The sequence below is a fragment of the Lycorma delicatula genome, chromosome 1, assembly GCF_047948215.1.
Source record: "Lycorma delicatula isolate Av1 chromosome 1, ASM4794821v1, whole genome shotgun sequence".
Classification (NCBI taxonomy): Eukaryota; Metazoa; Arthropoda; class Insecta; order Hemiptera; family Fulgoridae; genus Lycorma; species Lycorma delicatula.
Window position 1 is genome coordinate 332,796,221 of NC_134455.1, and position 26,722 is coordinate 332,822,942.

General features: G+C 30.7%; 1 protein-coding gene across 6 annotated transcripts in view; it reads right to left on the reverse strand.

Annotated features, from left to right (window-relative positions):
• LOC142334269 (nucleolar MIF4G domain-containing protein 1) overlaps positions 1-26,722 on the reverse strand; it is a 228,614-nt gene that overhangs the window by 4,293 nt on the left and 197,599 nt on the right. For all 6 annotated transcript variants that reach the window (XM_075382172.1, XM_075382173.1, XM_075382175.1 and 3 more), the window contains 4 exons: positions 18,354-18,553; positions 15,108-15,283; positions 6,705-6,886; positions 1,163-1,327 (listed from right to left, as the gene is read on the reverse strand). In XM_075382172.1, coding sequence (XP_075238287.1) covers positions 1,163-1,327; positions 6,705-6,886; positions 15,108-15,283; positions 18,354-18,553 — 723 coding nt within the window. The remainder of the gene's footprint in view (positions 1-1,162; positions 1,328-6,704; positions 6,887-15,107; positions 15,284-18,353; positions 18,554-26,722) is intronic.

A 26,722-nucleotide genomic window follows, 5' to 3' on the forward strand; every position in this document is an offset into this window, starting at 1 on the left:
ATGGTTCTACCAAGTAACAATAATTTATTGTACAGCCTATGCAGGAGTTAATCCAAATATGAATTTTAAGATTTTCATCATCTCATTGTCGATCAACTGACATAGTTTATCAGTAACTTAATTAGAATACTGGTAAACTAGATAATAGTTAGTTACTTGGCTAACATAGTACAAGGTATGAAGGTAAATTACTTCAATCTCCACAGGGCTTACAACTTTTTCTTCGAGTTATCACCCTTCTGCATTTCATTATACTTGATCCCTTCTTTTTGTAATTGATACCTTAAAAAAATGGAAAAGTAATCATGCTAACTTGGTCTGCAAGTAATCCAACTTGTGGCTAAGCTCCTATATAAAGGCAAACTTCCTACTCTTTCTGTAATTATGCTGCTTAACTAATTATTTTGTTTTCCATGATAATTAAATCAAAGGATATTAGTTTCATGTTCTTTCTTTTGATAGCAAGGAAAGTATAAAATATCTCTGGGTTATTTAGTTAAGAAAAATCTGATAATTTAATTTGATACAAACAGAGCTTTCCCTCATTCTTTGTATAAAAAGTAGCATATAAGTTTTACTATTGCTAAGGTCTAAAATGTATTTCAAGAACTTTACTTCAAAAAATCATTATTTACATCATTTAAATAGATAAGCAACTAAATCTTGGTTTGAGAGGGGTAAAACATTAGTGTGGTGTTTAGTATTCTATAAGGAAAGATGTGCGTTTCAGCAACAAGACTTGTAAAATATAAAGTAGTGAATGATAGAGCTCACAGCAAAAAAACTGTCAGGAATATATTCTGATGTAAACTATTTATAGAAATTCAAAAGAAATTAATGCTTTCAGATAAGTTTCTAAAGCTTTTAAGCTAATTTTACATTTTTAAAAGTGAAGTTTGAGGGAAAAACACAGCAGTTACATTCTTTCTACTTATCCTCAGTTATATTTTCCTTGCTGAAAGGAAATTTTTTTCCATTATTTATCAAAAATGATAATATAACTGATTGACAAATCTTTTTTTCATCTTCCCTGGGTTATTTATAAAACAGAAACATTTTCTAAAATTCCAATTTAAACTCTATGAAGTGTAGAAACACTGGAAACAAGAACATTTAGCAATTAATAAACACAATAAACTTAATAATTAAACAAAATTTATACCTGATACTTTCTATCAGCTGAACTGAACTGGACAGACAGGTAAGCATAATATGGATTAAATGTCTTCTCTTGAAGGACACAGTGTACCAAAATATGCAATATTGTTTGTTCCTGAGGACCCTTCAGACCTAACCTAAGCAGCTTTTCAAAAGCATCCATGTAATCCTGAAATAAGTTAATTAGTTATGTGATTAGATGTAAAATACTAATGCTTAATAATAAATGCATTTTTAAGTGTTAATATTTACAGCACATTTTTAAAAATTACAATAATTAGTTATTACAATAAAATTCTAACTAAGAAATTACTTTTAAATGTTTTCACATCTGAACACCTAATAGAGATGAAAATACATTGAAAGAAGTTGGAAAAAAAAAACAACTTTAAGAGAGGGAGGTAAGCTGAAACCATCTTATAAGCAGCTTTCAGCAGTAGTTTATAATAGAAGGTATTACTTTACTTCTTTGTAACAGTTTTCCATCTCCTGAGCTGCTTTCGATATTGAACTGTAATTTAAACAACTTGGTACACAAACTGATAGGTGTTGGTTGCCCTACATGTGGAGCACAAGTTTTTACAAAATGGTTCAGATTGTTTACCCATCAATTGCCAGTAGATTGTCAACAAAATCTATCAGCTCTTCCACATATATACAATATAGGTTGAATCTATAGTCATTCTGTGAATTTTCGGAAACCGAATATAAAACTGTACTTGGGCGCGGTAAGACAAGATGGGATAGCCATCTTCTCAGCAGTGGAAAAAATTGTAAATATGTTCCCCACTCTAAAATTCTATTTCCTCTCCTTTGATAAATGTCCTGGATGTCCCCAGGGCAGTGTGTTGGGTCCTTTAATGTGGGTGGTGGAGTTTGATTCTCTCCTGTTGGTGAGGTTGTCCAGCGGGTGTTGCATCATGGCTTATGCTGATGATGGGCTGCTGCTGGTCGAAGGATGCTCATGGGGAGAGGTTGAACTGCAAGCCACTCAAGCTTGCAACGAGCTTGAGCTGTAGAGTCATCAACACAAGATGATGTTTAGCCTGGGAAAGACCATGACGATGCTCCTCAAAGGCCATTTGGCAGCGAGTTGGTGTTTCAATGGCAGACCAGCATAGAAAATATGTTAAGATTCAAAAGTACCTTGGGGTGCTTCTTGATGAGAAACTGCAATTTAAGAAGCACCTTCAATATGTCACCCCAAGGTAATATGTACCTTCAATATGTACCCCAAGGTACTTCTTGATGAGAAACTGCAATTTAAGAAGCACCTTCAATATGTCACGAAGAAGGCCTGCAATGCCGTCTTTAGTATTTGACATATGGTCAATCCTGATTGGGGTCTTAATTTAAAGACTATGAGCATCCTGTATAAAGGCATGTGCAAGGCTATTATGTTATATGCAGTGCCTGTTTGGGTGGATAGGCTAAAATATAACAGTTATTAGGACATATTATTAAGGGCACAACACCTAATATTGTTAACGGTAATGGGTGGTTACTGTACTATTTCACAGGAGGCAGAATGGTGATTGCAGGATGAAACCGATAGACTCGATTGTGTCTGAGAAGCAGCAGCAGTATGTTGCTAAGAAACCTGATGAGTTGACTTTCAACTTCTTCAAAGTTCAAAAATTAAACAACATGGCAATGCCTTGTGGTAGGCCAGATGGGATGAGACAGAGGGTGAGTGTTAAACGCATGATCTCTTTCCAAATGTTGTTGGTTTGCAGGACGCCTCTTGGGTAAATAAATAAATATGTGACACAATTTCTTTCCAGCCACATTGCTTTTAAGGACAGGCTGCAGAAATTTGGCCTGGTAGATTCTGGGATGTGTCCTGTGTGGACAATTGGATGACAGCTACCATGTTTTTTATGAGTGTTCAAAGTACGAGTTAATGTGCACGGAGACAATCTGTTGGCTTAATCTTATCAGGTCGGCATTAGATCTCCATATAAACTGGAGGAGCCAGGCCAAAGGGGCAATAGTGGAAAGTTTTATAGTATACTTGGCAAAGGAGAAGATTGCTGAAGGGATCTTCTAGAGCTCTGCTTGGATATCCTTATACTTTATTTTTGTTGATATTTTGTTTTATAAGTTATGTTTTTGTTGTTATTTTTGTCCTTTGCTTTGTTTCATTGTTACTGTATTGTTATTGTTCTGTATAAGATTTTTATGTTTTGTTTTGTGTGTTGAACTCACTTTTACCTTCTATGGGTAGGTAGTTCAGTTCCTTTGTTTTGTTAAGTCCTTTCAGTTTTACTTAAGACTCAGTGAGATGTGTTTTGTTTTTTTCATTAAATAGTAGTACATGGATGGCAATGTCACTACTCATGGCATTTGCATCGCGGCATCCTGGCCAAGGTGGACTGGAATATGTAAAAAACCGAGGTTTTGAAGATGACCTCCAGTAAAGCCCATAAGGGCTTGGAACAGAGGGGTGGGTAGAGGGTGTTCTCCCCTATGGGGGTCAGGAAGTCCATAACAAGTCCAAGTTAACGACTTGGACTTGTGTTTTGTTTTTCATGAATTATCTAGTAGGTATTAGTATATAGATGGGAATCACATGTGGCATTCGCATTGGTGGCATCCTGACTAAGGCAAGAACAAGGCTGAGAGATGCCTTTTGCCAAGGTTTTGAACATGACCTTCGGTAAAGCCCATCATGGCTAGGTGTGGAGGGGGTGATGTGGAGAGAACAAATCCGTCACATGGAAGGTATCTTCCCCTATGGGTCAGGATGCCCATAAGGGCTAGGTACAGAGGAGGTGGTGTGGTGACCGAAACTGCCACATGGAGGGTGCTTTCTTTATGGGGTCAGGATGTCCTCAAACAATTCTATGAAACCCCTCTTCTTTCTATTGCCATTGAACATTTCTTTAAAGCTAGTTGAAACTTTTTCCACATCAATTAGATGTCTTTAGAAACAAGACATCACAATAGTGGACGTCTCAAAAAAATAAACAGTTTAATGGACAAATTACAACATAGAGAATCGGAAAGGTTTCTGACTTACATGATCAACTAAGGCACTTTGAAGAATTTCACAGTTATGATGACTTTTATGATTCTTGCATTGAGTACATTGGTGAATGGTGTTTATCATTTCTCTCATCTTTTAAAATGTTTGATTGGGTGTTATCTGAAGAGTATCAGCTGAATTGGAGGAATATTGTGGTTTTGTTAAAAGCATTGTTCCAAGTTTTTGTTGGCTAAAGATGAGCAGTTTGACCAATTGCCATGTGTACAAAACTACTACAAGAGTAAGAAGGGAGATAGTGTTGAAATGAAAACACTTTTCATGGCCGAAACAGCCCATGAAAGGTGGTGCAAAATGTTTGTCAATTTCAAGAATAAAAAGATTAACGTTACTGTTCATTTGGTACAATTTTTCCTGCCTATTCTGAGATCAACTGCTGCTGTAGAACATGTTTTCTCCTGAGTAAAGTCTATTGAAGTGAAAACTCACTTCAATGAAATATCTTAAGTTTAGAATTTCATGAAAAAGTTTTGAAGGACACAAAAATTCTCGAACAAATTCACAAATCAAGGAAGTATGACAATAAACCTACCTCTAATCTACCTCTGTAGAATAGACAAAACAGTAATTTAAATTCATTTTTTATAAATAAATTTGTTTATTAACAGTGGTTGGATTTTTACCTGGTTTTTTTGAAAAATATCCCCTTTTTTCATAAAAATATTATGGATACCCACAGTGAGGTGGTAATATGCTATTTAATTATTCTGTATTGTTAAAAACACTTTATAATTTAATTTTCAGAAGTAGTGTACCACAAGAAAAATGGTAAGATTAATTTTAATTTTCAGCTGTCTCAAATCCTCTATGATTTTAGGGGAACATTTACAGGAAATCTGAAGAATTGATCCAAAATAAAAGATGGCTTGTTATAAGTAGTGAACTGTCTACTGACCAAATGACTTGATCTTTTTTCAATATAATTTATCATGTATATACAGTAACCATTTTTCTTTACCCTAAATTACTTTTATTACCAAAACACTTCAGTAATTTTTCTATATATTACTGCAAATACTCGATCAACTATATACAATTATATGAATAAGATTGATTATAGATGTTCATCAAAAGGAACTGATACATTTTTTTCTGGTATATTTTTAATAAGGTTGATAAGACTAAAATAAAATAGAGGGAATGAAATCACAGGCATGGGAGTTGTTTACAGCCATATTCAATTCACTGAAATTGATCAATGGAATAAAAATCTGAGTTATGTGTTTTGAATTTTTCAGTTTGAAAGTAAATTAATTTCAGCAATAGAGTGCATATACGTAACAGAATACATAATAAAGATATAAATTTAAATCATTTATTTGGGAAAACATAAAACTTTGGGAAAATGTTACATACTATGACAACACCAATAAAACAAATTTTATTAATATAATCAAAATCTGATAATTATTTTGTCAAAATATTGTCTTAGATACTGGTAAAAATGTTTTAATAATTATAAGTTTAACCCAAAAATCAATAACTTCATGCAAAATGCTCAAGTATGGATTATGAACCATCAGAATTAAATTTTTATTTGAGGCCATGTTGTTTGGTAGATATTCCAAGTCAACATTTCCTCAGAACTATTAAAATATTTTATCCCTTTCCACACCAGAAATAATTAAATTGAGGATGAGTAAAATTGAATGGTTTTAAACAGAAATTACAGTGAAATTTCACTAAGTTTTTTTTTGTATAATCTTTTTTGTAATACACAACAGCTTAAAACACAATGTTATCTTTCATGCTGCACAATATATTACCGTATACTTGAAGGGAAAGATGATGCTACATGTGACTGAAATCATGATTCAAACAATTATTTGCAGCAAAAAATTTAAACATGTTAATACATTAAAAAGACTGAATAACAAATATATGAAGTACACAATTATTATAATGCTTGTAATCATTTATGTTCTTAAAATAATGTTATAGTGCTTTTAAAGTCAACAAATGTTACTAAAGCCTGAAGTACATAGTTTTAATTAAAAAAATATTTAATTCTAATTACTGCATATTATTAGGAAATTTTATAACCAAAATTATCTTTACTTTTAATATAGTGCTCACAGGTAAATAGCGCACAAACAGTATAAAAAAAAAATTGCTAGTCATAACTTTACTCATTTCTCATACAAGAAATTATTTTTTTAAATCATTCAAGAATCCACAACATTAATACATGAAAAAACAATTCAAATTACAAGAAGCCAGTTAAAAAACAAATGAAACCATAATTATAAGAAATACAGAATTAGAATGATGTGTGAAAGAACAAAAGAGCTGAAAAATAGGTACACGCAAAACAAAGGAAACACAGACAAGGGTTTTAGATTACAATAAGAAAAACAAAAAGAAAAAAATAATAACAGGTTGGGAAACTGATGATGGTTAGTTAATAACTGCACTACAGCAGCAAGAAACAAGTAGTTAAATAATCTTGACATGCTAAAGATAACTTTAAATTATTTGTGAAAATAGAGAAGACACAAACCTCAGCAGACATAAGAATACAAAATATATTTCTTCTGGTATCTGTACTCATGCGATGTTTCTTAGCTAGCTTAATGTAGAAATCATCCACGTCTTTGATAATATTACTATTACTATTTGACTTTGAGACATCACCTCCTGTCCAGGCAGATCCAACAACCCACCATCTTCCTCGTTCCGGTGCTGCAAAACAGCCATAAAAGTTACTCCTTAAAATTATAATGTAATTAATAAAAAAAAGGAAAACTTAATAAAAATGAGAAAAATTCAATTATTTATTTTTATTAATTATACATACTATTTAATAGATATTATCTTTTAAACTGTTACCATTTTAAAATATTTCACTAATACATAAATCAAAACTTCTTTCTAACACTGCTTGCACAGTGTGCAATTTAATACTGTCATGGCATAACATATCAGTGCTGCTGAAGTGCTCTACACTTCATTCTGCAATTTACTACACAAGGTCTCAATATGTTAATAGATATATCATATCCTACTATCCCTCTTTTTCTTTTAACAAGATAGCAAATGTCTCTTCTCAATTCATCTTAAAACCTTTTCAATTTTTACTCTAACAATCCAATTTTCAGCCTTTTCCTTTAACATCAAATTGCAAATGCACACTTATTGTTTGTTTTTCTTGTTTCTCTGAAATACAGTCGCATATAAATATTTTAAAAAATTTCTAACTATGCTTACGAACAGATTTAGTTTAGCACAGAAGTGCTACCAAAATCTATTACACTATTCCTATCATAGATTGTGCTAAGCCTGGTTGCAGTCCCTCCACACCAGTTGCTCTGACAGTCACCTCCTTCATGCTCTTTACATTTTTATGCATATGATTTGATTATATCTTTAAAAGTTTTCCTTGTAAATGTTTTTGTTGATTAGCATAGTATTACTAGATACTAACTTAAGGTAGTGGGGTTTAATACAAGTTATTAGATAATATATTACATAATACAAACAAATGGCTTTATTGTTACCATAATATCTGTTTATTTTTAAGCGATAGAAAACTTAGTTATTACACGTGGTAAGGGGACAAGAAAACGTTCCAAAAAAAACAAGCAATATGACATCATTTGATCAGTTGAAAATTTTTATACAATGGCAACAAGATTATTTTCAAAATGAGTCTGTAAACAATGTTCATCTTTCACTAAACAGATAAACAAGTTGCTGATGCTCTTCAAACAAACCTATTATTGTTTTCATAGATTAGAAAGAAGACAATTGATGTCACTTCTGGAAAACATTGACATCTATCATAAAAATAATACCGACTTGTTTATACAAAGATAAGCAAAAGATATATCAAGACACATATATACAACCATTTTTATAAACCGGTTATAATCCAGTTTGGTTAACAAACTAGACTGGGATGATTGTCCTACTCAAATAAAAAACACACAAAGTTTAAAAAGATTGTTGATTTTGTTATAAGACCATTAACATCTTTATTCTACATTCACTACTGTAGGACTTAACAATAAAATTTAACTTTTAAAAAAAGTATAGCAACACAACACATAAGTAATGCAATTCATTGTTTTAATACTAAAAAAAGCTGAACACTAAGATGGAAGTCATAGATATCTTGGCTTAAATTATCAGAATATCATTAACCATCAAAACAAAATAAAATTTTTTACTTTCCTATCTCATTTTGCAATTGAGCATTCTGGTTAAAGTATGTTTTACTTCAAGTTTATATCAATTGATTTTTAAAACAAAGCTGAATGTTAAATTACTTCATTTTTTCTAAATCACGTAAAAATTTGCCAATCAGTCTACAGATGTCAATGCCCAAGTACCCATAATACAAAATAAATAAACAACATATAAAGGGAATTACAGTAGCAAGAAAATTAATCCAAACATAAATGTTATTTAATAAAAAGTAACTTTATTTAGAGAGAAAAATAACATCTGTAAATTGTAAATATCTCTTTTTTCCTGTTTAGCCTCCAGTAACTACCGTTTAGATAAGTCTTCAGAGGATGAATGAGGATGATATGTATGATTGTAAATGAAGTGTAGTCTTGTACATATCTAGTAATTAATATCTAGTTCGTTATTCTTAATCACTTCATGCACATAATTTGGCATCCAACAAGTGTATTACACATTGTTTTTTATTTCTTCATCATGAAACTGAATTAATATTGCTGCTTTAAGGTCAATTTTTGTGGTAAAATCCAGTTTTGAAACATTTTTTGACTACTGCCCAAAGATTTTCAATTGGGTTTATGTCTGGGGAGTTACCTGGCCAAGGAAGCACGTCAATGTTTCAAACTTTGAAAAAATTTTCCACATTTTTGACAGTATGGCATGACATTAAATCTTGCTGGAGCATTCCGTTGCCTTGTTGGGATTTGTTTTTGTGTCAAAATCCTTTTCTTCAGAATCTTGATATATTCATCACTTTTCAACATACTACCTACTGGAAGTAATGAACAAGGGCCTATATTCATCACTTTTCAACATACTACCTACTGGAAGTAATGAACAAGGGCCTATATTCATCACTTTTCAACATACTACCTACTGGAAGTAATGAACAAGGGCCTTCAAATATGAAACAACCCCAAAACATTTTTTGCTGGGGATGTTTAACTGATTGTTGGATATGAGTCGATGATCTATTTTCATCTGATGTTTTTCTAGCGTATGAAACCCTTTATCTCTAAATATAGAAATGTGACTCAGAAAAAAACATTTTTCAGTCTTCTTTGATTCAATTACCATGATTTTTGGGCAAGAGACTTTTTTGCAATTGCTGGTACTAAAAGCTACTTTTCTGCTGGCCAATGAACTTTCTGTCCAGCTGCAAGTCAGCATCTATTAGTTGTCACTTGTAAATCTGTTCCACAGGCCGCTAATTCTCGAATTATGTCCACAGCAAATAATTTTGGATCAAATTTACTTTTTCTCACTAATAACTGATACTGTGTTGGAGCAGTTTTTCTTTTATGGCCACATTTGCTTTTCCTTTGTGGTGAAAAGGAACCATTTTCATTAAATTGTTTTAAAATAGCATATACTGTCCCTAGTCCAATACCACACTAAGAAGTTATTTGTCAATGTGTCATACTGCTATACTTAGAAAGAGAAATGGTTTTTGAATGCTTTACTGGAGTAATGTCCATTATTATATATCCAAGACACAGAGAACAAAAATTAGAAAATATGATTTTATTATAAAAAATAAAATAAACTTTCACAAAACAATATTTATAACATGAAAATCGCTAAATAACCAAAGAACAATAACCTCACATTGCACAGACAACTTAAAGAATGGGCGTGTCAAGCAGTGTAGCCACAACGAAGAAATAAACAAAAAATTTTCTGTGTTCAGATTAATTTGCATGCTACATGCATGACAAGTAAAATTTTATCACAACAAACAAACATATATGAAAGTCATTCAAATATAAACTGGAACTTTGCTATACGGACTGAAGAGCAGTGAATGTGTTGGGGTGCTACAGGTAGTTTTAGTAGGATGTAGTTATGTTGGAGCCAGCCACGCTCATAGATCACTTTTCCATGTCAGTAACAGCATGTCTGAGCAGGAGCTACCATCATCCACTGCACAATGAATTACAATCCAATTTCTTCCCAACAGACGTGTCAAATCCTCTAAAATGTTGACTCAATTTCAGGCACAATTCAGAAATCCTACTCTGTCAAAAACCCAATTGTTTGATTAGGCCAAAAAATTTCAAAGTGACAGTGATGTAGTAGAGAATGAAAACTGTCTGGAAAATTAAAGTAATGAACATCGTCTGGGGACAGCGTTAATGAAGATAATATTCAGGGTGTTCACGACTTTATGGAAGGTGACCGCCAGATAACTGTCACTGAGACTGCATCAGAAGGGGCATAATTTTTGCGAGTGTACATACAGTAATGTCAGATACTTTTGGATACAGCAAAAGTGTCAGTGAGGTGGGTTCCATGTCTTCTCAATGAGGCACAGGGAAATGTCTGAAAAGACATCTGTCAGTGGCTTCTGAATTGCTTTGAAGAAGAAAGAGCAGCATTTTTGGGCCATATTGTGACCTGCAACAAAGGAGTAAACCATTACACTGGCAACCGATTTGCAACCTCCTGCTTCTCCATGACAATGCATGGCTGTATACAAGAGCTCAGACTTGCAATAAACTCACTACAATTCATTTGATACCTCTTAAAACACCCACCATGCAGAACAAACTTGTCAATGTGTGATTTCCACAAGTTTAGTTTGCAGAAAGAGGGTAAAGGTTCGAAAATGATGCTGGAGTCGAGCATTATGTCCACAATTGGTTGTTGGAGAGTACGCATCTTGTTTTTTGGTGAGGGGATCAGGAAGCTACTTTTTCTTTGGAGAAGATGTATTTCTGTTGGAAACTATGTAGAAAAATATGGTAATTATTTTGTAATTTTATCTAATATCAATAAAGCTACATAAAAAAATTCTGGCTTATAGTTGAATGATAATTTTTCAAGTTTTAAAATTCTAACTTAGCTTTCAGTTTAGTTTCTGTATACAGGGTCTTCATAAAAGAATGGTGGGGTTTCTTTAGTTCAGATCAAGGCAGTACTAGTAAAGACAGTTGCTTTTATACAGATTTGAATACTGGATCGTAGATACCAGTGTTCTTTGGTGATTGGGTTTCAATTGATCACACTTCTCAGGAATGGTTGATCTGAGAATGTACAAGACTACACTTCATTTACATTCATACATACCATCCTCATTCATCCTGTGAAGTAATACCTTACGGTGGTTTTGTAGGCTATACACAAAAAGAAAGGATCAAGGCAGTACGAGATCATGGGTACAGGTAATCTTTGGTGGTTTGTTTAAACTAACCACACATCTCAGGAATGGTTGAGCTGAGACTGTACAAGAGTACACTTCATTTATATTCATACATATCATCCTCATGCATCCTCTGAAGTAATACCTTACAGAGGTTCCACAGGCTAAACAGAAAAAGAGAGAGGTTATATTATATTGTAGTGTGGGTTCTATATTGTGTTTTTGATTGCTTTTCTTAAGTTATGATAAATATCTTATAGCTGTTGTGAGATTTTTATTTACTAGATGGTCATATTAATATTCAATAAGAAGAAAAAAATATCAAGGCAGTAGGGAAATTTTGAGAAGTTATGTTGAAAGCCCTGATAGCCTCCAACCCAAAATTTTGTGTAACAGCAGTTCAAACCAGCACACCAGTTTTTGTACTGTTTCTGTTCTTGTACTGTGTTTAGTTTGTCACTATGTTCAATGTTCAAGAAACAGTAAAGCGTGTTTTGTAGCAGGCTGAATTGAAGTCCGTAACTTTAGTTCAATGTACATTTCAACAAGAATATGGAAAAGAGCCACCACATGAAAATAATACATGATGTTGGTTCAAATAGTTCTGCACCGCATCTGTTCTCAAGGAAAAAGCAACTGGCAGACCACGAGTATCAGACGAAACTGTTGAATGAATTTGACAATTTGCAATCAGAAGTCCTAACAAATCCATCTCTCATCGAAGCTGTGAATTAGATATTCCAAAAACAACAATTTAATGGTTGAGTTAACAGACACAATTCATGAATATGGGGATCTGAAAACCCACAAGCAATTTTTGAGAAACAACATGGCATGCCTAAAGTTAATGTTTGGTGTGGTGTAATGAAAAATCGTGTAACTGGGCCTCTTTTCTTTGTGGAAAAAACTATTAATGGAAATGTTTATCTCAATATTTTAAACAAATACTGTTTCCCTTAACTGGATGAACTCAAAAGCATACAACGAATTCATTTCCAACAAGATGGTGCACCCTTGCACTTTAATGCATTTGTCAGCCAGGCTTTGAACAAAAAATTGGGACATCAATGGATAGGCCTCTAAGGAGTCTAGACCTGATACCTTGCAATTTCTTTCTAATGGGGGTATATAAAAAACATTGTTTATTTGCAAAAAATGTGCGACCTATGTTACTTAAAGGAATGGATTATTGAAGCAATTGTAACCATAACAGAGGATATGTTAATTCGGGTATGGACAGAAACTGAATATTGATTGAACATTTGCCAAGGGACTAATGGTGCACATATCAAAATTTATTATGTAAAAAAACTGTTTGAGGAGACAAATTCAATAAATAAACATCAACTGTGTAAATATTTTCGTTTTCATTTAATATCCTGTGTTAATTTTTTTATCTTAAGTTACCACTTTCACAAAATATACCTTCCTCTTTTTTTCTTCTGTGTCAATTATTTAAATTCTTCCATTAGCCATTTCTTGTGAATCTTCTTATTTCTAATTTTCATTTATTTTTAAATTATATAAAAATTTCTTCCTATATATTCATTTCTTCCTTTCCTATATATTCATTTCTTTCTTTTTTTTATTAACTTTACATAAGTTAACAGCAGACATTAATTTGCTATTAAGGCTAGCAATATATGAATAACAAGTATATGAGATGTAACATTGAAAATGGCTTTGTAAAATATTTTTTTTAAAAATATTGTTTTTAACACTTGGAATTCACTTTCATTAGAATAATTGAAGTAAATTTTTATATCTAATACACTGTACTATGATTCATTACAATTATTAACATCTTGATCATTTCTTTACTTCCATAACAATTATGGAGACAGTAACTCACAAAAAAGAAAATCCTAAAGAAAAGCCAATGCAGAAGATACAAAAATTTGTAACTATTTTGTTAATTGAAAATCATAGAAATCACAATGGAAAATCTTTTAAATAACATATAATTACGATGAAACTGATAGACGCATGATTTTTATTGATAAAAATATAAACAGTAATGACAATTAAATTATATACCAGCTACAATAGAAATATTATATTAATGCAGAAATATGATCGATATTTTGATATCTAATAATTTTTACTTGCCTGGCTATAGCTCTGTTGCTGATGCAATGCCGTAGCTATAAAGGAAAAGTACAATAATTGACCAAAATTTTGGGTATCAGGGTTTTTCCAATGTTGAAATTTTAAGATCCAAATAAAAAAAAAAGCTATAAAAATTTATGGAAGGTGTACATATGTGTGTGTTGTTCTGTATTTTATTATCTATGGATTAATTCTGCATATATTCTTTGAAAATGCTTCAAAAAATGTCTGTATATGGAGCAATGATGGCATTAAATTTTGTATAAAATTACAAAAAGGAGGGGTAGCTTTCAGCATTTTGAATTTTTTACTTTTTGTATAGTGTGGCCATAGAAAATTGAGCTTTAGTATAATGAAATTACTTAAGGTATTTAAAATTACAAAGTTTTAAGTAAATTATATTTAGGAGTAGGGAATATTCAATATTATATCTAAACAGTTTTTGCCTCATACCTAGAAAATCTGTTGATAAAAAAAATTAAATTTGATAAAAATATTTTGCTATAAATATAAAATCCAGTTTTGGTCTGATTTCTGATCCTATGAGAAAAAGGAGTGTTAACGACCCATTTTTTTTAATTTTAGTTTCAAGTTATAATTTTTTTTTGGCCTTGAGCAATCTTGCATTAAACTGAGCCAATACTGACATAATTAATTATTCCAAAAAAATAGATTTTAATCCCAAAAAGCAAGGGGCTGAATGGTACCTGAATTTTAATATCAATTTTTTTTAGATTTTAATTTTCAAGACTGTAAATCACATTGTACCTAATAATGTACACCACATGGGAACTTTTTTACAAAAAGAAAGTTCCATTTGACTAGAATTAAGAATTTGTTTAAATCTGTGAAACTTCATCTGTTTTTGAAATCATAGTTTTTATTAAATAGATTATATGAGGTAGCTGTTGAGGAAGGGGTCAAAAATCAAACCCAAATTTTTTTTACTGAATGTTTATCTTTTTTTCAGTTGTCAAATCTACTTCCTGTACCCAGACAGCCAAACAATAAAAAACACAATTTTCACTATTATTGATAATAACTTAACTGAAATCATTAATAACTTGTTTTTAATTTATTCACAATTTTTTATTTTCTCTTATATTATTTAATAATATTAATATCATGACATTAAATATTATTTGACTTTTTTTAAAAATAAAACCAAATAATAATAAATAAAATAGTCTCAATTTTTATTTAAAATTAGATAAACTTTACTTGAAAAAGGTTTTATCATATTATTTCCATTTTAAAATTCTCTTAAACATAAGGGACAGTAATGGGAAACTCTCTGAATTCTTTGTTAGCGTTTTTCTATAATTCTTTAAAATCTTTATACGAAATTAAGTATGTTTGATCACATGAGATGATGTGAAAGACATGAAATGAAAGACATGAAAAATAAATAGAATATTTATAAACTAAATAATAATACATCAACTATAAATTCTAGTATTGTACCTTTAAGAAGATCCTCTAATGTAATATTTAGCTCACTAATGTACTTTCCTTTATGAACCAAACTTTTTAACAGTTTTTTATGATGTTCAATTTTACTGAGATCGTAATTGGGAATTTTAGAAATGTTGTTGTTTTTTATTCCTATCAACACATCCAACATGAATTTAACTCGGGGTCTAAAAAAAAAAATAGTTGACATACTCATACAATGTTCATAAAAATTGAAATTGTCTTTAAAAAAAAATTCACTTTTTAGTTCAGATTTTAATGTAAAATAGTTTAAAAATTTAACCAAGTCACATATCATAAATTCATATTTCACTATTAAAATGTACAATCTAAAAATGTTAAAATTAGAAGCTAGTCATATTTCTTTCAAGCAATATAACAATTATTTTCATAATGTTGTAATATTATAATTATTACTTATTACATAGAAAAATAATCTTAAAATGTTACACTAAATTCTTATTGTTATGAATTGTCAACAGTTTAAGTGACAACCTTTAAAATATAATGTACTATTGCATAGGACAATTAAAAATTGGTTAAGATCTACTTTTGACTGTTCTGCTGTGATTTCATTTCAGAGCTACTGTAGTCCTATGCCACATGATCAAAAAGGCTGAAGAAATAGCACCTGTCAATGGCCAGATAATGACCAACATTGGGAGTCCCAGTACATTAAAGCGGAAGTCTTTTCAGAGGAGGTACTCTTGAAAATGTTGTACAAAACACCAGAGTGGTCTGTCATGCTGGATAGGAGGAGAGCCCATCCAATTCTTAGTCGGGTTCACAGACTTGTCTCCCTTCGAGTATGCCATAGTTACAGGGCTGTCTTGGGTAATGCTGCTGTTGTAATGGTCAGTTTTGCACTTCTGGAAGAGGAGATGTATCAGCAGGTAGATAAGGTGGAAGTGGAGGAACACTTGTTCACAGGTGGCAGGAGAGATGGGATCAGTTGACAAAGGGTAAGTGGACCAACAGACTGCCAAAGATGGCTGGATCAAAAGCGCGGGAAACAGGGTTATGAATTGACTGAGTCAACTTGTAACTGACCGATCACAGTAGCTTCAAAGTGTACTTGTGTGCGTTGACATTGAGATCCTCCACGGTGCATGTCTAATGCAATAAGGAAGACACTACAGAACACATGGTGTTTGAATAAAATCAGTTCTTGCAGCACAGGGAAGCGTGCTTGAGATTTTGCTCGGGAAAATCAGACATGCTTATTCCAGATAACATCATGGGGACTATACTGCAGACTGAATGGCCACAGCAAGCGATGTTTAAGTTGTTGGTCAGAATTATCTGCACAAAGATGGCAGAGGAAGTACATGGGTGAATTCCCTGAATTTCACCTGGAGCTGTGTTTAATTCAAAGCAAGTCCAGCCACAAAAAGAAATAATCAATAAAAGAAAAGTTGTAGTCCTATGCCAAGAAGCAATCACAGTGTTCTTTAATGATAAATAATCATTAAAAAAACTGTTATAAATTGTAAACCAAATTTATTTCTAGTCAAGTGTAAATAATATATGACATGTAGGTAAACTCAGCCAAGTCTTGTTTTAATTTAAAAAAATAGTTCCATGCTAATAAAAAATAATCCCACTTCCTAAAATTTTTATAATTTTAATATACGGCAACTACTCCTTCCTAAACAATAAGATTAAAATGTATGTATCATAAGATATACTAAATATGTTACACAAAACTGATTTAAACATATTCATCCAGAAGTCCCAGGTTCGAATCCTGGTAAGGCATGGCATTTTCACATTACACTATAAATCATTCATCTTCATCCTCTGAAAAATGCCTAACGGTGAATCAGAGGTTTAAAAAAAAAAACAATTAATAAAAATAGAATACAAGAATTATAACTACCTATTGTTCAAAAATTCATAATAATTTGCCCAAAGAAACAACTGTAAAGGAAAAACATTTAACTTGATCATACAGTGTACAATCTGAGAAAACTATAAGCATTACACTTTTTCAACATTTCCATTACACATATTTATAAGAGAAAGAATTACAATTTCATTCAAAGACATATGCAGCAAAATTTACAATAAGACAACTACAATTACAGCTACAACACAGGGACTACACATAACATAACTAAGTTTCTTCATATTTCTCAGTTTTATTTTTATTTCAAAATGGATTTTACTTTAAAAAACACAAACTCTAATATTAATTTATTTAATCAGCTAATGTATTGGTATCGAAACACATAGGTTATAACAAATAGAATTCTTTACAGTTTGATATTTTTAAAATACCAGGAATATGTTATAGAATTGCATCCAGGAAATTGATAGTGTAAAATAAGAATAAAATGCTGGAAAGTAAAGCCACATTGTTAAAGTAAAATAACAACATTAGATATAGTTTCGCTGTATGCTGATGGCATTTATTTAGCTAGTAAATAAAAATTCCATAACAGCTACAAGATATTTATCCTAACTTAAGAAAAGGAATCAAAAACACAATACAGAACCTTAAAATACACAACCCACACTACAATTTAATATAACCTCTCTCTTTTTATGTTTAGCCTCCAGGAGCACCGTAATGTATTACTTCAGAGGATGATACCTATGAATGTAACTGTAGTCTTGTACAGTCTCAGGTCAACCATTCCTGAGATGTGTGGTTAATTGAAAACCCAACCACCAAAGAACACTGGTATCCATGATCTAGTATTCAAATTGGTATAGAAGTAACTGCCTTTACTGGGAGTTTAACCTTAGAACTATTGATTTTGAAATCAGCTGATTTGCAATGATGAGTTTAACCACCAAAGATAATGAATAGTGAGAGACTTGTGTTTTGTAAAATTTTATCTTACATCAAAGAAGGTCCTTCAAAGATATCTAAATTTTTATTTTTTTTTAATCAACTTCTCTGAGAAGAGTGGAGTAATTTGACTCTGATGTAATGATTTTATGTTCAATACTGCACTAATTCAGTACAAAATGAATGGCCTATAATTCTTCTTCTGCAAACAAAGCTTGAAAATTCCTGATTTATGTCAATTTAGTATGGCAGTATCATTTTTTCAGAGTAGGCTTACTACACAAGTCTCATTAAAACTATGATCATCAAAATAAATAGTGCAACATCAATATATTACACTGATTGTATATCACATTGTTTAGTACAAGTAACAATAAAGCTGAAATAAATCTTATAATAATTGTATAAATTAGAATATAAGTGATCTCTGAATAACATACTGTTTTATAAGCTCAACAGATTTGCTCACTGTAGATTGCACTTTCATAATTAAATTCTTTAAAGCTGAAGGATCATCCTTACGTAAACTAAAACCAACCTCACGGAGAACAATCAACAGCAACTCAACTTCTTTTTCTCCCAATTCAGCAGTTTCAGTCAAGTGATTTAAAATGTCATACATGAGTACACAATTAAATACCTGAAAAATATAAAATTCACTTAAGAATTTCATAAGAAAAAAACTGAAAGAGTAACCTTCCTTTACTTGACAAGAGTAAAGTGTCTTTGGTACAAGGGAAGTTAAGAATTACTTCTTTATGAGTAGTAATATATGCTGTACACACAGTCCTAGCAATGAACACAGTGTTTTGTTTATATGGTTTAATACACTTGCAATTGGTGGAACTGGCCTGCTGATGTGTCACAGTACATCTGGCTTAATAAATAAAAAAAAGTTAACAGAAAATAACTTTGATTTTAAATTATTCCTAGGATATAAATTTAATTTGTAAAAAACAATACTGTAAGGAAAACAATAAGAGTAAGAAAATGAAGAAGAAAATCAAATAGCATAAAGTTGTAATTTTATTACCTAAATAAAGAAATTCTGTGCAATTCAGCTAACCACTGTGATGCTGTGATGCTGAACATCACAAGGAAAGAAGGCATAACATGCCTTCCTTCCAGAAGTTTCATAGGGTTTGAATCCCAGTAAGGCTTGAAACTTTTCATATACTAAAAAATTCATTCATTAAGAAAATCTATGGTGTCAGTCTGTTTTACCAAGAAAAATTACATATTATATTCCTCTAGATTAACATTATTAAGGGACAGATAACAAAGATATTTAGTAATATTCAAGGATGGATAAAATAGTAAAATAACAAAGGCAAAGTTGTATAAGTCAGGAGAAAGTTTTTCCTTAAAAAAAAAAAAAAAACAAAGCGAGAAAGAGAAATGTGTTATCATCAAACACAGATTTGGGAATTTGAATTATATCTATAAAAATATTTTCATAGAGTAATAAAAAATGACCAAAGGAAAAAAAGATTAGAGGCAGGAGGCTTCAGAAATGTAATGTAACGAAAGAATGGTCAAAATTATACAGATTGATTGAAACGAAAAGAAGTTTTATGATGAAATTGAGAAGAGGGAAGTACGAGTTTCTGACAATCTAATAAAAGGAAGGGCAAATTTTTTAAAGATTAAACATTGGTTTTAGAAGGAAGGATAGAGGATAAACAGCAGCATAGAAAAACAAAAATTAGAATATACAAAAACAAATCATAAGTATGTTAAGGAAAAGAGACTTGTAAGAATATTTATGAAAAAATGCATCAAACCAAATTAATTAAAAAAAAAGAAATCTTAAAAATAGCAATAGGCCAACTTTGTTTACAAAACTGATGCATTTTAAGCAGGATTGTAAGTAAAGTCCTACAGCCACATATTATGTATAACAGGAATCTACACAAGAATGTATGCAGCACAGTTAACCTTCAGCTGTATGATCTCACAACAAGATCTGATTTCAAATTCTAATCAACTGCTTGGAGTAAATTCTAGTACTTCATATATTAATTATTATTTTTTTTTTAAAAAGTAGTATATTGATTCTTCAGTTCTAAATATTATTTACCAGATAAACAAACAAGAAGTAAAAACATTTATCTACTGCAATGCTTTCAAAATAACACTTCATTTCTAGCACCTTTATAACATTAATTACACAAAAAAAAGAAAAAACAAAATTCAAATATAATTTCTATTATAATACCAAACATTTTTAAAAAGATTTCTTTGACTACAGTCATGTATGATGATGTAGAATGATGTTTTATTGAATAAAAAGTAAAATAAATAATTCTGTCAACTTGAATGAAGTATTATCAAAATCCATTTGTACATTCATAAGATGTACAAATGCTGAGTAATGTACATTTTTTGCCGAAATATCTGTTTCTCTGTTATTACTTTCCAAAATTTCCAAATTATTAAACCATAATTTGGAAATTTTAATAATTTAATAATGTCTTATGGATAAAATAATTAAAAGTTCATCTAACAGCCTCTTTTATTTTTCTTATATCTTTTAAATCTTATATCTAATTATTCATTTAATCTTTTTACAATTTTTCAATAAAACTATCTTTCCATCCATTAATAATTGCAATTTTTTTAAAAATATTCTAATTATTTTTCAAGTTTATTGTTGATCAACTTGTTTAGACAAATACACTGTTAATATGAGAAAGCTCAGCAAGTCATGTTTTCATAAGAGTCTGTTGTGTGTGCTGAAGATTTACTCTAACTGCTGTGGGTAGTGTATTCAATTACTATATATACATCAATAAAATTTATATTCATCTGTAAATGCTGATTTACCATGTTACAAATGTAGTTTGTTATTTTTAAAAAACTATTTTTGTCTGTTATTTACATTGTTTATTAGTTTATTCTTAATTGTTCCATTATATACAGAGTGAATTAAAACTAAACAATCAGTCAGGAGCAGATTCTACAACTAAAAGAAGTAAAGAAGTACATATAAACATAGGCTTAAAAACGCTTTGTTCGCAAATTATGACTAGTGAAAGATTTCACTCATATTTCAGTTCCCCTGGGGAAATGAATACTTCCTGAAATACTGGGAAGGTAAATTAAAGGGGAAATTTAATGTAAGAAAATTTTGTTAAATGGTTACACAGTTACATTTTGTTTTTCAATTAGAAATGTAAAAAATTTAATTCTGAAAATATTTATGTAAATTACTTAAGAAAATATGTCATCAGTTTATTATGATCTTGCAGTATTAAGTTGTCTTGTACCAGTGTTACATGGTACGTGTACAACTGTGCCTCATTAAGTGCCTGCCATATGCTTGATTATGAAATATTTAAATGCTGATACCTGTCTGGTGCTTGTGGTTGACAATAATTGTACAGTATTTATTATTGCTTGCTCATTATTATGGTTTCTTGTGCTTCGTTGATGACCAGCATCTATTCGTTTTGATTTAAAACTGCAGGTTTCTCTAAGTAATCTCCACACATTCAAATGTTTTGTAATCAGGTGCTCTTTGATGTGGATAAGTATCACGATATTCTTGAGCTGCAGCCAAACCATTCTTGTTTAATTTACCATAAATTAATATCATGTTTGTATTCTTTTCAAATGAATAGATATTTACATTGCCTCCCATTATGTATTAAAGAAAATTTCACTAAATTTTGGAAAAGCTATTTTCTGAATTGTACACAGAATTTTACAGATAACTTAATACAATACAAAAACCACCATCAAGATTATTCAAACACTGTTTCAAAAAGTTAATTGTTGATCAGCTGATATTGCGAACCTATGAAAATAAATTAATCCATTCTGATAAAAAAGAAGTAAATAAATGATCAGCTGTTCTTTCCAACCTATGGACAAAATTAGCTATTTCATTTGTTAAAATTTTTTTCACAATTCAGTGTTTTGTTTTTTAATAAGGTTAAATTTCAATATCCTCTATTCAATTTTTTCCTAAGTAATTTACATAAATATTTTCAGAATTAAATTTTTTACATTTCAAATTGAAAAAAAAGTAACTTAATTAATTATTTAACAGAGTTTTTTTTTACGTTAAAGCCAAAAAATTGAAGTAAAAAATAATTTTTTACTTCCAATTTTTGTGTTTTACATCAGATATCTTTAAAATTAATGGAGATACAGTTCTGGGACTCAATTTTTTAATATTTTCAGGTCAAAATCCCTAAGAAATAACTAAATTCACCCCTTAATTTACTCTTTCCAGAATTTCAGGAAGTCTTAATTTCCCTGGGGGGAACCAAAATCCGGGTGAAATCTTTCACTAGTCATAAATCAGTAATGAAGCATTTTTGGGCCTATGTTTAAGTGAACTTTTTTTCCTATTTTTAGCTACAGAATCAGCTCCTGAGAAACTGCCATATAGTTTTCAATTACCTGTATATATCAACAATATACCATTTACAAACCCCTTACCCATCATTTTCATACACATAATATAAGTCCAAGAATACTGCTAATGCATTTACTTTATCTTGCTACTACCATTATCTTTCTAATGTACAAATTTATCAATACTAAACATTTTTTCTCTAGCACTAATAACTCTTAATAAAGGATTTTATGTTCCCTGATTTACAGTTGCATATTTCTTATATTGAAAACACTAAAATAAAAATGTTTAACCTATTTTCATACTGCAGTATAATGAAATCTGAGTGGTTGGTAGTGATACTGTATTATGTGTTTAAATGTTTGTCATTTTAATTAGAATTACTGAAGCAACAATGGCAATTTTTTTACTAATATTTTTCTCATCAAAGAGGATGTTAAACTCTTATTCAGTTCCTGCTTAAAATGTATGAGATACCCCAGTTCCTTCTAAAAAGGGGATATAGTGTTCCCATTTTTAAATGCTATAAAATATATGTACTAACAAAATGGTACGTGTTATAATTATTTTTTTATATTAAAATTAAAAAAAAAAAAATTGTAAGCATAATATTTTATCTGTGATTATTAAACAACTACATATATACAAGGCATTTCACATAAAGTAAGGGCCATTTGGTCAGTAAAAAAATTAAATTGCGAGAAAAAGGTTTTTACTAACAGTTTTAGTTTACTACATATCTAACTTCACTTTTCCACATAATCGCCATTCAGTTCTAAGCACTTTTCATAATGCTTCATCAGTTTCTTTAACCCCTCTGGATATTTCACAGCCTGGGAATTGAACCAGTTGACAACAGCAGTCTTGAGTTCCTCGTCGTTTTCAAACCATTGTCCACCAAGCCACTTTTTCAAATACAAGAAGAGGAAGTAGTCGCTAGGTCCAAGGTCGAGACTCTATGGAGGGTGGTCAAAAAGTTCCCAATGAAAATCTTGAATCTTCTTGGTTAACGCAATAGTGTGAGGACGCGCATTTGTTTGCGAAGGAGGATTATGCCCGACAACAGTTTCCAACGTCGTCGATTTTGGATCGCATTTTGGTCTCAGTTTGGTGAGTGTTTTGTAGTATACATCAGCTGTAAATGTAGATCCATGTTTCACGAAATCAACCAAAATGACACCTTTTTGGTCCCAAAAAAGAGCAGTCAACATTTTTCAACTCTAGTATAGAGATTGCTTAATCTTTTTCGGTTTTGGGGAACTTGATCTGTATTCACTGGCAGGCAAACAACTACAGAATCAAAACAACTGCAGTGGCTTCGTAAATAGCCAATAGGGCCCTGCATGCGTAAAACTGTATTCAGACCTGCTAATATATAAATATAAGCTGATGGCCCTTACTTTATGAATATGCCCCACGTGTGAACATAAATTACATACAATAAATTTTTTGTAAAGAAACTTATAAGTTGGTATTATACAGTTTTATACAACAGCAGATGAAATTATTAGTTTTCATACAGCAAAAGACTTCTGAAAAAATAAACACTTGTCATGAGCAGGAACTCTTAAATAAATCTGATAAAGGAAAAACTAAATATTATGTGTAATGAAGTTAGATAATACAAAAATCTATATGAATAGTAAGAATTCTTACAGTACAAATGTAAAGATACATGTTAGGTAGGTGTAATATATACATATGTACATGAGGATTACCTTAAAAGTAATTTCTCATATTACTTGGTCAGTATACCTGTAAGACTAAAGGTATAACAGTATATTGTACAATGCCACTTCCCTCTAAACATTTATTAGTGGATTACGTTTTTAAAATGAACAAAATAAATTAACATCGCTGCCAACTGAAATTTTGTCAAGGAATTGCTTTTGTAATTCCAAATAAACAATACAGAAACTTCAAAAAGCTCTTTATTTGGCAATAACTCAAGAAATGACGAAAAGTGAAGATACCTCTGTACAATAAAAGTAAATTCTCTATTCCATTCCAAAAAGTCAACTTTCCATTTATTACACTTTAAGGTACACAGGAATTATGAGAAAGAATTCAAAGAAAATTCTACATCTGAAACCAAGCAAGCCTTACACTATGTTTAACAAAAATACATTCACTGTTACTACTAGCTTTTCCAGATTGGTTTTTCTTTGGGAGGGGGTGATGGGAGGAATGCGAGTTGCCTTTCAAACTGATTACATATTCTTATTGCTCTGTCCTTTTACTTAATTTTGGTGGTAATTTAGGATTTTTGTCAGTCCATATGTAGATATTTGTATTAGTGGATTTGCTTGTGGTGTTACTTTTTCATGTCACTATTACAATTAGAAGGAAAGGATTAAGCAAAATAATTAAATTAAAATTAGGCAGTACTTGGAAAATCCAGTCAAACTATAAATTTCAGAAAAAGTAATCTCATTGCTGATGAGTGTTATAGTTACAGTGCACCAATTCAAAAATATGGAAAAAAAATTAATGATCTATGTTAGAAAGACTGATTTTTTTTATGCTGGCAAATAGACAAAAAGAATCAATACAGCCCTTAATGTAAAGGATCTTTTTTGTTTTCATTCTGAGTCAACGCCCCTCACAAAGTAACTCTGCTATTAAAATGTGTAATGAATCAAAATATCTAACTATTATTGTGTACGATGAGACATAAATGAGATTTAAAAGAAAAATTAAGTAATAATGATTTTAAGGTTAATAATATAATCCAATATAAATTTGATGTATAAAACATTCTTATTTGGAGAATTTGGTCTGGTTAGTCAAGAAAACTTTTTTATAACTGTATCATAACTTGGATGTCAGCAGCAAAAACAGCCTAATTTGGAAAAGCTAGTATTGGTGAATATATTTTTTGGTAAAAAATAGAATAAGGCTCGCATGGTTTCAATTGTAGAACTTATAGAATTTTCTGTAAATTCTCTGACTTAATTCCTATATATCTTAATTGCAGTAAATGGAAAGGTAACTTTTTTGAGTGGAATCATGAATTTGTTAGAACTTCAACAGTAAGAGTCTGCAGAACTGGACAGATGGTGAATTCAACAAACTATGCTTACAGTTCTAAATATGGCCTAACCTAAAAGTGAAATGAAAATGAGAAAAACAATTAAAAAATAAGCATGAAAACATTATATTTCAGTTCAGTTAGATTTGTAATAAAGAATAATTTCAAAAAATACCTCAAATTTTATTAGACTTTTTTTTCCATTTGATGAACTGCAGGACTCGAATATGTCATTTTTTTAAGGTGACTTTACGAATCGTGCTGCTAGATAGCAGTACTTGATAGTACTAGGTAGCATACAAACTTGATAATGTATTTGAAATAATAAATTTAAAAGAAAATATACTACAGCTTGTTTTAATAGTAAATGTTCTTAAATGAATCTTATTTAAATGAATTTTTTTAATTCTCATCACTTCTTAAAAAAAAAATAAAAGTATTAGTTTACAAGAGATTATACTAGTTTTATTAAAAAAGGAATAAATAAAACAGAAATAATTTTTCCCACTGTCCATCTATTTCTATTATTTTCTTTTTTCTGTTTAGCGTTTAGGTTAATATCTTTCGGAAACACTGAAAGGTATTACTTCAGAGGATGAATGAGAATGATATGTATGAATGTAAATGAAGTATACTCTTGTACAGTCTCAGGTCGACTATTCCTGCAATGTGTGGTTAATTGAAACCCAACCACCAAAGAACATCAGTATCCATGATCTAGTATGTCTACTTGAGAAAAAACTTGTTACATGCTATCTTTTATAATAGATACCATGTCGAAGTCATACTCAAGCATGGATAAAATATTTAATTTATAGAGTTCACAAGGTAAGAGTGTTTAATTTCAAAAACTTTATGCTTTTTTTTACAGAATTGGCTGCAATCTTTGATTGCATTAATAGGCAAACTCATTGTAGTAAGATTTTCTAAAAAAAAATGCTGTTTGGAAGGGTTTGTGTGAGAGTTCTAGAGCCTCTGTTTGGAATTTAGATAGTTATTCTCAATATTTCTGTATTTGCACCATGGTTAAGAAGGTTATATCTTGAGTCCTACCTTGTTTTTACTGTTCATTAATGACATAGGTAATTATTTGGATGAGGCATATCAAGAATGTGCATAAGTTATTGACAAAGCTTATTAATAAGATCTTATCGTGCTCCCTCCAGACAGATTAACTTTATAGATAATCATAAATGATTTAGCACAATAAGGTCTAATATGGAATCTGGTTGTTAATACAAATAAATCAAACACTGTGGTATTTTGGGTATTTTGCTTATATCTTGTTTGTCTTTTGAATCATAAGAATGCTGTACTTAAAGCTAAGTTTTCCTTAAAAGTATTTAATAATGTAATACAAAATCTCAAAATTTTATTTTCAGAACAATGGCAAGTTTTTAACTCTGTTTTAA